Consider the following 11,372-nt stretch of genomic DNA (forward strand, 5'->3'; position numbering starts at 1 on the left):
TATTAAAAATTATGTTAAACCTAAACCCAGAGAGTAGCGTTTATTGTGGGGGAAATTGTGAAGTGAGAAAGAAAAGCACACGAAGCGTGAAGGAAGGGAAACAGAATCAACGATGGCGAGAAACTGGTTGTTTCGATCTTTGGCTCTTCGACATGCGATAAAGAATAGTGTTCGGCCGATCTTCTCCAGCGCTCACCACCGCTTTCTCTCACTCCCATCCAAACCCGCTCTCTTTGCCACCGCAATTGCCTCCTCCCAGCTCTCTCTCCTCCCATCCTTCCGCCACTCCCGCTCCCTCTCCTCCGTAGCAGGTCTATCTCTCACACACACGCGCACGTTCTGCATTGCTTGATTTTTATATGCGAACGAAAGTAATCGCATTATTTTACTTGCTGCGCTGTGTGCTTTGTTTACCTTTGCATTAACCTCTATTCCTGAATTCGCTTCCTACTGATACAATTTCCACTTGATGAAAACGAGTTTGTATATTTAATTGTTTTAACTTTATTTTATTGCATCATAACGAACTCTATTGGTGAATTATTTTCAGGTTCTTCTGATGTTGTACTTGTTAATTCAGAGGAAGAGTTCAACAACATCCTCACCAAAGTCCAAGGTATGTGTATGTTTTGATGCTATTTTCTAATAGAAGTTTGTTATTCCATCATTTTGCAAATAGGTTCTTGTACAGGTCTGCAAATATACTTTATTCTTCTTCTGTTTTTTTTTTTTTTTCGTAAGTGGATGAATCAATAGAGAACTGAATTTTTCTTTCTGGTGAAATTCTGTTCAATAGATAACTCGTTGCACGCCATCTTCTATTTCACTGCGGTTTGGTGCGGACCTTGTAAGTTGCGGTGTTCCTTTCTTATGTAGACTTAGATATTTCCAATGAATTGTAATTATTTTACTGTGCTGTTTATTCTTGGTGATGCATGTGTGTGACCATTACAAAAGAACAATGAGGATGCGATCACATAATTTGAATTTGAAGGAGTATTTGGTGTATGTATGATACTAATTAATAAATTATGCTCCACGTGTATGTGAGACGCCAACTCTTTCTGAAACTCTAAAGAGTATATGTTTTGTGATGTACCTAAACTTACAAATCAGTTTTGTGCCCTTGTTTGAGTTGAGCAATTCATCTTTTGGCGGATAGAAAAAATTATGTGGATGGTGCATGCCATAAATTATTAATTTTCGGCAAAGTCGTGGTGTTTATGATTTTATTGTTTGTATATATATATATATATATTTTTTTTTTCTTAATGTCTGTATTCTATAGAAAAATTATCACTGTTTTCGTGGTGTATACTTCTGTTTAGGCAGGTTTATTTCTCCTATAGTTGGGGAGCTCAGTAAGAAGTATCCTCATGTGACAACATATAAGATTGACATTGATCAGGTATGGAGTATATTAATTGGTGTGATCTCTGTTTTCGAATTATGAGCCAAACTGCAATTTTTTTTTCCTTTTTTTAATCTTAGATTGATTTTTCAGTAAGATGTACCGCACAGTTGAAAATAGCTTAAGATTCATATTCTGCGTGAGTCTAATTATATTTTTTTATAAAATATGAATGTAGGACACATAAGTATGCATGTCTATTTATGTTGTAGTCACTGACTTGCTATCCATTTGTTGTTAATATATAAAAAAAATAAAAATCACAAGTTCAAGACATGCTTACTAAGATACATGAAAAGTGATATGATAACATACAGACGTAAACGCTTCCAAGGCCTCACATGATCAAATTTACATGCCTTGTAATTTTCATTTTGTTGCTACTCTTACGAAGTAATTTAGGTCTAACTCAACTTTACAAAATCAACTTGTAAAGTGAAGATTGCCTTCATTTATAAACTTGATTTTTTCCCAATACACCTCATATCCAACATTAACGGGCTTGTTACGTGGATAAGATGGTAAGGGACCCTTTTAATGGATCTAGTGTAGACTATGATACCATCTTATAATGTGGTTTAGATTTAATTTAATCCTATAAAATTAACTTGCAAGTTGAGGATTGCTTTCGTTTATATATTGTATTTCGACACTATCCATAGTCAGTATGAGACTTGGGTTTGGATATTTGGTGGTTTCTCCCTTTTTCATTACTTTTTTGCATGTTAAACTTAAAAGTATGTTTTGCATAATTTTAATGATTTATGGCATCAAGAAGTTTCCATGTATCAAGGTGCTTAGACATTCACTTTCACTTTTCCCAGGAAGCAATTCAAGGAACATTGAGCAAATTGCAGATTACATCTGTGGTAATTTATTTGACATTGTTTTAGAAATTTGTGTTCAAATACTGCTTGTGGTGATAAAACCTTTTTCCTGCACATGTATACAATAAAATCTGGTTGTAGATTGTGAATCAAATTAGGCAATCATCGACAATTTGAAACTTCTCCCTCTGTTTATTTATCTGTTTTTATTAATGCGTGCCTCTTTTTGTTCGTTTCTCTCTTTCTATTATTGCTTAGATAAATTTTAATGTATTTGGTAAGCATCTTTGTCAGTGGATTATTATTTCATTAATGAAGTGGTGAAATCCTAATGGGAGGGGTGAATTGAACTATCACCAATTTTCAAAAATAGGATAACTAATTATTATTGAATTGATTGATCAAGATCACAACATATCAATTTAAAGCAAGATTAACGATACAAGATATACGAGTAGTATAATATGCTGTATAATAAGAAAAAAAAGAGAGACTCAAGATTTGTGGTGGTTTACTCTATCACAAGAGCTACATCTAGTTACCTAATCACCCTGATTTGACCAATCTAATATATTTTCAAGTTTCACAAGATCCTCTTAAGAAAACTAGAAAATACAATACACACAGAAGTAGATCTTGAACTATACAAGATCTCTACCGACACTTATGAAACCCTTTCACAAACAACACTCTTGACAACCCTAGTTAAGATGAATATACCGTAAAAATTACAGAAAAGGAACAAGATCACTTGGACAAAGATACAACAAAATAGAGAAGAAAAGATATAAGGGTTATTACAATGTGAACTTCTTAAACCAAGGATTTGAACCAAAGATTAAAGCAAGAAGGATCCAAGAAGTGTTTTTAATCTCAGGTTAGAGTCGCTCTTAGTTGGCAAAGTGTTTAATTTTATAAAATAATGGTTTTAATTTCATATCATATATGGTTTTGAAATTAGAGAGATATAAAGATTATGGTAATTGATAGTTTTAATCGATTAAAACAGAGCTTTGAAATAAGCTCTTGAGGTTTTAATTGGTTAAAACGATATTTTTAATATGTTAAAATCACTTTTAAGTGGGTTGAATAGATCAAAGCAGAACAGTAAAAGCAAGACTTGAGATATAAGTAATTTTAATCTATGTAAAGCTCGTTTTAAGTGATTATAATTGATTAAGTCGTTATTTGAAGCGATTCAAATGTTATTTCTTGCTTTTCCCACAAATCTAAGAACGTTTTATTGGATTAAAACACATTTTAAGATATTAAAACAAAACTAAAAACCACGAAAGGGCTTCAAAACACTTTCAAAGGCTTTTCCAACTTAACAAATGATCAAGTTAAAGGAAGCACATATGACACGATGAAATCCACAAAATAAAACCTAAACCTCAAGATCGAACATAAGATCAACATCTTCAACACTAGTGTCATCATCAACCTAGCATATTGTGGTTAGAAGCATCAAATTTTCAAGCTTGTAATCACCAAATCTTTAAAATTCAAGCTTTTATATCAAAAAGATGTGCCCTGTCAAACCCGGTCAACCAAATTACATTTTTATGGATTTGGTTGGGTTAGTTTTTTGTTAGTGCTTCCAATTAACATTGGGTTAGGGAGTTTTAAACTGGATGAACCCGACCTAACCCAACTTTATAATAAAAATACTAATTGTCTGATAAATCTACTGTGTAAAACCAGTTTTATGTTTTATTATACGAATATTGTTGTATGAATACTAGGGATAAATATTTCTTCTCGAATATGCTATAACAAATAAATATCAATGTCGTAGTTGAATATTATCTATAATTTCTTGTCTTGGGACCCCATTCACTGAGTTGCAAATCATATTTATGAATATTATTTTATGATTACTATTTTGACTTTCCAGTATTTTTAGAATTACTGGTTATGTATATCTTATAAGTATCATCCTTAGCTTTTAAGAATTAAGAAATATTAAAATTACTTATTGAGGTATTTTTCTTTGTTAAGGGGTGATAAGGTTTTCTAATTACTTAATATGATAACCTGTTAGGTTTCTTAGAGCTAGAAACCCAAGCTACTCGGGCAGAACTCACTCACACCAACACAGAAAGAAACAGAAACAGACTTTTATTATTCTCTCAAAGAATGCGTCCAGGGAAAGACAACAATTCCCCCCTCACAGGATCTGTTATGACTCCTGTTTACACTTACAAAAACAAAACGAATACCCCCTTTTACAACACTACCCCCCTTCTTATTTATACTTTTCCTAAAACAAACTTTCATTCCCAAACAACCTACTAACAGACTAACTAACTAACTAACTCAGTTCTTATTTCTTCTCACATACACCTTTAATATTCTATCATTACTCCCCTCTGGCTGAGCAACCTTGTCCTCAAGGTTGAAGTCAGGGAACTGTTGTTGGATAGTTGTGACGTCTTCCCAAGTAGCTGCTTCTACCCCTTTATCCTTCCACTGAATTAAGACTTGCGGTCTTGCATCTTCCTTCCCTGGTATAGGTCCCCATCTGTTATCCAATATCTTCTCTGGGAACCAATTAGAGGTCCTGCCTTGCAAACCTTCTGGCAGGTCTTTCTCAACTTGATGAGTGCCTACTGCTTTTTTTAATTGTGAAACATGAAATACTGGGTGGATCCTGGCAGTTTCTGGAAGTTGTAATCCAAAGGCTACTGGACCTACCTGTTTCAGCACTAGAAAAGGACCATAATATCTAGCAGATAGCTTTGGGTGCAGTCTGGTGGGCATTGAGACCTGTCTATGGGGGCGAATTTTCAGAAAAACCCAGTCCCCTACTTGGATGGAGGATTGTTTCCTGTGTTTATTCGCATATTTCGTCATATGCTCTTGGGCTCTTGCGAGGTGGAACTTGAGTTGGCTCAAAGCTTCATCTCTGGTCATGAGATCTTGTGCTACTGCTTCCACAATGGTTTCTCCTGGAATAAATCTGCTGATGGAAGGAGGTGGTCTGCCATAAACTATTTCAAAAGGGGATTTTTGGGCTGCCCCGTGAAAACTGGTGTTATACCAGTATTCTGCCCATGAGAGAAAGTGAGACCAAGATTTGGGTTGTTCTGAGCTAAAGCATCTCAAGTATGTTTCTAAGGTTCTATTTAAGACTTCAGTTTGGCCATCTGACTCAGGATGGTACGCAGTGCTCATGTTTAACTGTGTTCCCTGCATTCTGAATAACTCCTTCCAGAAGAGACTTAAAAATGTAGGGTCTCTGTCACTAACAATAGATGCAGGAATCCCATGTAGTCTCACTATTTCTTTGGCAAACACCTCTGCTATGCTCTTGGCTGAATAAGGATGTTTAATTGGTATGAAATGCCCATATTTACTTAGTCTATCCACCACCACCAAAACTGAATCATACCCATTGGATTTTGGTAGCCTGACAATGAAGTCCAAACTAATGTCCTCCCATACTGCATTGGGTATGGGTAAAGGTTGTAGCAACCCTTGTGGTGAAGATGCTAGGTACTTGTGTTGTTGACACACCAAACAAGCAGCCACAAAATCTGTTACCATCTTCTTCATTCCAATCCAGTATAGTGATTGGCTTATCCTCCTGTAAGTTCTGAACACCCCTGAGTGACCTCCTGTAGATGTGGTATGGTATTCAGCCAGCAGTCTTGGAATCCAAGCAGAGTTGGCTGATAGCACGAGCCTGCCTTTATGATGAAGTCTTCCATGTTCTAAAGTATACTGCCCCTGCTTCCCAGGATTCTCTTTCAGCCCTTTTATGATCTTTTGTAATTCTGCATCTTCTTCCACTTCTGCCAATATCTTCTGGAAGTCCTGCCAGAATGGTATGGACATTATAGTCAATTCTTTGTCATCCTCCTCATTCTCCCCCCTTCGAGAAAGGGCATCAGCTACTTTGTTGGATGCTCCAATTTTATAAACAATATTAAATTCATATCCCATCAATTTGGCCAACCAATTCTGCTGGTTTTGTGTGGTGATGCGCTGCTCTAACAAATACCTTAGACTCCTCTGATCTGTATATACTGTAAATTTTTGCCCCAATAAATAAGGTCTCCAATGCTGTATGGCTAAAACTAAAGCCATCAACTCCTTTTCATAAATGGACTTAGTTAAGGAAGTGTCCGATAGGCCTTTGCTGAAGAAAGCAATAGGACGTTTGTCCTGTGTTAGCACAACACCCAGCCCACTGCCTGATGCATCACACTCAATGGAAAAAGGTTGGCTGAAGTCTGGTAGTTTTAGAACAGGGGTTGTTGTTATAGCTTTCTTTAGAGCCTCCATAGCCTTAGTGCTTTCTTCATTCCAGCAGAAACATCCCTTCTTTAATAGACGTGTTAATGGTTTTGCTACTTTTCCATAGTCTCGGATGAATCTTCTATAATACCCAGTCAACCCAAGAAAACCCCTCAAGGCTTTAAGATTTTTTGGCAAAGGCCACTGATGAATTGCTGCCAGCTTGTCTTGATCCATCTCTACCCCTTTTTTAGATATTACGTGGCCCAAATATTTCACCTCTTGTCTCCCAAACTCACACTTCTTTTTATTTGCAAAGAACTGTTGCTGCTGCAGTGTATGCAACACCTGTTTTAAGTGACCCATGTGATCCTCCCATGATTGGCTGTAGATTAAGATGTCGTCAAAGAACACCAATACGAACTTCCTTAAATATGGCTGCAAAACTGTGTTCATGGCACATTGGAAGGTTGCTGGCGCGTTGGTTAGCCCAAAGGGCATGACCAAGAACTCATAGTGGCCCTGATGTGTGCGGAAAGCTGTTTTCTGTATATCCCCTTCATACATCCTGATTTGGTGATAACCTGCCTTCAAATCAACTTTGGAGAAATAGGTAGCACCATGTAGTTCATCCAATAACTCTTCTATCACGGGTATTGGAAATTTATCAGCCACAGTGACCTTATTCAAGGCCCTATAGTCTATGCAAAACCTCCAACTCCCATCTTTTTTCTTTACTAGGATGACTGGACTGGAATATGGGCTATTGCTGGGCCTGATGATTCCAGATTTCAGCATTTCCTCCACCTGTTTTTCTATCTCAGATTTCAGCAGATTAGGGTACCTATATGGTCTCACATTGACAGGGTTTTCACCTACTTTGATAGGTATTTTATGATCAATCCCCCTCCTTGGTGGCAGCTCCAGTTTTTCTTGGAAAATGATCTTATGTTCCTGCAAAACCTCCTCCAATTCCTCCTGCTGCTTGGCTGACAATCCTTTCCCCCCTTCTTCCTCTTCGTGACTGGTTAATCCCAACTCCCACACTAAGGAGATTGCTTCAATTTCAGTTTCCTTCAACAGGGCTTGTGGTGTCACAATTCTTTTTGTCAGAGTGGGATCCCCTTGAATGTTCACCACTTTTCCAGCCACATTAAAACTCATGGTTAAGGTGTTCCAATTTACCTTAACTTCTCCTAAAGATGCTAGCCATTCCACTCCTAAAATCACATCAACTCCTCCTAATTCAAACAGGAAAAATGTCTCTTTAACAACATGATTCTCCAAATTAACTTCTACATCTTTGCAACACCCTTGTGTTTGCTTCTTGTGTCCATCCCCTAATCTGACACAGTAAGGAGGGGTATCTTCCACCATTAATCCCAATTCTGTCACCAATTGTGCTGAAACAAAATTATGACTCGCCCCACTATCAATTAAAATTAGTACCTTTCGCCCATTGATATCTCCCTGCAATTTCATGGTATTATTTTGCGTTAAGCCTCCTGCTGAGAACAGAGATAGCTCCATTCTTTTGTTTTCCAACACTCCAATTTTCTCCTCTCCTCCATCCTCCTCTCTGCCCTCACTATTCTCCTCATCTTCTGCTAGAATTACCACTCTCAAGCTTTTTTTTGGGCAGCGGTGGCCTGGCCCAAAAGCTCCTCCACAATGAAAACATCTTCCTTCTTCCCTTCTCTTTAGGTACTCTGGGTAAGGCAAGTTTCTGACTGCCCTGTTTTTACTCCCTCCTGTTGTTGGATTTCCACTTGTCCTAGAGCCCATAGATGAGGTTCCCCCTCCTTCTTTCCTTGCTGTACTCATATTGCTGGGAGAAGACTGAGAGTTTCCAGCCCCTTTAAAAGTCTCAGTTCTTGATACCACACCCATTCCTCTCTGAAATCTGGTGTCTGCTGCTGATGTTGTCCGATAGGTGTTTGTTCTTCCTGCCCATGATTCATTAAGAGACTCCTCCACATCCCTAGAGATCTCCATTGCCCTCATTAAATCCCTTGGATCATGTGGCTTTACTTGGCTTCTGATCCGGCTTTGTAATCCTGCAAAAAAATACCCCAGTAGTTGTTCTTCTGATAAATCTGGAATTTGAGCCACCAATCTTTCAAATTCTTGTACGTATTCTTCTACTCCCTCATTCTGCCTTATGGATGCTAATTTCTCAAAGACTGTACTCCTATCCTTGCCTCCAAATCTTTTATTCAAAGCTTCGACAAAACTCTCCCAAGATGGGTTCTTGGATTTCTTTTTCCAGAAGCTAAACCAATGACTAGCGTTTCCTTCCATACTTATGAATGCTAATCGTAATTTCTCTTTTGGAGAAATATTTTGAATCTCAAAGAACTTTTCTGCTCTAGCAATCCAGCCCATAGGATCACTACCTTCAAAAGTTGGTAACTCTACCCTTTTCATCCACTGCTTCTGGACCTCTTCTTCACTGTCAGAATCAGACTCCTCCTTTCTGATCATCTTTACAACTCCTTTCTTGTTGTTAACAGAATTCTCCCCATTTTCAGAACTCTTCTCAGACCCTTCTTCTGATTTCTTGCTATTCTTAATCATATTTCTGATTTCGTGAAGATTTTCTTGAATTTCCAAGATAATCTTCCCATTCTCGCTGGTCCACCTTTCCAACGCAGCAACTCTTCCCTCCATGATAACAGGCCCTTGGATCCGGCAGGTCGGACCAATTGTTAGGTTTCTTAGAGCTAGAAACCCAAGCTACTCGGGTAGAACTCACTCACACCAACACAGAAAGAAACAGAAACAGACTTTTATTATTCTCTCAAAGAATGCGTCCAGGGAAAGACAACAATTCCCCCCTCACAGGATCTGTTATGACTCCTGTTTACACTTACAAAAACAAAACGAATACCCCCTTTTACAACACTACCCCCCTTCTTATTTATACTTTTCCTAAAACAAACTTTCATTCCCAAACAACCTACTAACAGACTAACTAACTAACTAACTCAGTTCTTATTTCTTCTCACATACACCTTTAATATTCTATCATAACCCATCTATACCCAAACCAATTATGGTTGGGATGGATTGAGTTAGGTTGAAAATTAGATCAAAATTCAATGCGAACTTAGGCCACTTACATATCTCTATTCTAAGACCTAGCTGTAATTTGTATACATGCTCAGTTGGGTAAGCTATGTTATCATTGTCAATTGACTTAAATATGCCTTATCAATTTAAATTTCCACTGATTTATCTGTCATTGAACAAGTGTACTACATTAGCGTTGTTTTTAATATCAATATGTAATATGAAGTCACTGAAGATTTTGGCAATTTCAGACTGTAACTCTGCGTGGCTTTTGTTGACATGAAATCCTTGACTTGTACTTTAAGATTTTAGCTCTTCCCTTACGTAAGAACTTTTTGTGGTACATTAATGGTGATTATGATTTGTTTCTTCTATGACTAAGGTGATTCTTCAGATTTTTACATGTACATAAAACAAACGCCATTTCTCAATTTTTTAATATTCAGTGGAGACAGTAGAATATGCTTTATCTCTGTCCTTGCAAACTTATCTTAAACGCTTCACTTCCTAAAGGTTATAACTTAGAACAATGTTTTTACCTTCTGCAGCCTACACTTCATTTCTTTCAGAATGGGAAAAAGGCCGATGTTCTTATAGGTGCTGATGTTGCACGATTGACCAATATCACTGAGAAACTCTTCAAGTAATCCTTCGGAGTTTGACTTTATGTTATGCTTTGTGAATATGAACATGCACTGGGAGACTGTTATTTCCCTCTGTCCACTAGGTTTCTTAAGTAACATTATGCTCTGTTCTGAATGTGATTATTGATCTATTGTATAATGTTACATATATTTGTTTTCTTTTTGTAATTATGCATTTAGGTATGGACAGATAACACTCATATTCGAACCTACTCCTTTACATACATATATGCTTGAGAAAAACATTCTTGTTTATGTATTTTCACCCACTTCATTTCCTGGGTTATCCCCCTGTCACCCTAAAGAAAAACATTCTGGTTGAATAAATTGGGATGCTTCTTTTTCGTCACTGAATTTTTGGGCAGTACAAGCTTTGATTGTCACATCGAATTTTGGGTAACTCAGCTTCCTCTGTTTCAGGAAGAACTGACTTTGATTGAGGAGAGAATGTTGCTGAATGGACGATGAAGTACAGAATGATTAATTGTAGCTGCTTAGAGACCAAGGCACCCCCTCCTTATAGTCTGGTTGGCATAGTATTGGAAGTGTAACCTACCTTCATCATTTGATTGTATTTTTAAAATTTCCATGTCAGAAAAGAGAGAATAAGCATATTTGTGTAGGTCTTATAGGGGAAGAATATTGAGAAGTTGGAGATTCTTAAAAATTTCGTCATTTTATATTAGACTTAATTGGTGTATAGTAGGAGTCGTAGTTTGCATGTTGTTTTTCATGGTTTCTGAGCTCCCTTTTTCTGAAGTGATAATTTTACATCATGTTTTGTTCTTTCCAAACAACCTTGTACGACTTTTGTGAAGTACAACGAGTTTCATATCAGGGGGCTTCAGATTGTCAAAGTCATCCGGCCTAAATGTCTTGTCTCTTCCAATATTCTACCGTTCTAGACTATTCCGTCCAAGGCCTATTTGGGTTAAAAGCTTTTGTACACTTTACAAACCAAGTTTCTTTAGGCTTGAACACCTCATGGGTTCATTCAACTGAACAAAAACTTCAAATTGTATTGAAGATTTTTAAATGAACAATAGTAGTTATATAATAATTTCTCAACTGCATAGATATATGAAATTAATATTAGCGAGAGAAAAACAAAGAATAAAAGAATGATTGCAATCAATACAATTTCAGGCGTTCACGGTCTTCGTTTCAATCTTCTTT

At 37.0% G+C, this 11,372-nt stretch overlaps 1 protein-coding gene across 2 annotated transcripts; it reads left to right on the plus strand.

Annotated features, from left to right (window-relative positions):
* The first annotated feature begins 15 nt into the window (after positions 1-15).
* On the plus strand, positions 16-10,896 carry TO1 (thioredoxin O1). 2 transcript variants are annotated; one of them, XM_028060542.2, is made up of 7 exons: positions 17-311; positions 551-616; positions 797-847; positions 1,329-1,408; positions 2,236-2,280; positions 10,101-10,195; positions 10,617-10,896. In XM_028060542.2, the coding sequence occupies exons 1-7, from the start codon at positions 113-115 to the stop codon at positions 10,624-10,626; spliced, it is 546 nt and encodes a 181-aa protein (XP_027916343.1). In that variant the 5' UTR covers positions 17-112; the 3' UTR covers positions 10,627-10,896. The 2 variants fall into 2 exon arrangements, with proteins under 2 accessions (XP_027916344.1, XP_027916343.1); XM_028060543.2 differs by lacking the exon at positions 10,617-10,896 and having other exon boundaries at positions 16-311; positions 10,101-10,199.
* Positions 10,897-11,372: the final 476 nt, after the last annotated feature.

This window comes from Vigna unguiculata, chromosome 3 (genome assembly GCF_037176805.1).
Source record: "Vigna unguiculata cultivar grain cowpea cultivar isolate G323 ecotype 2 chromosome 3, ASM3717680v1, whole genome shotgun sequence".
Classification (NCBI taxonomy): domain Eukaryota; kingdom Viridiplantae; phylum Streptophyta; class Magnoliopsida; order Fabales; family Fabaceae; genus Vigna; species Vigna unguiculata.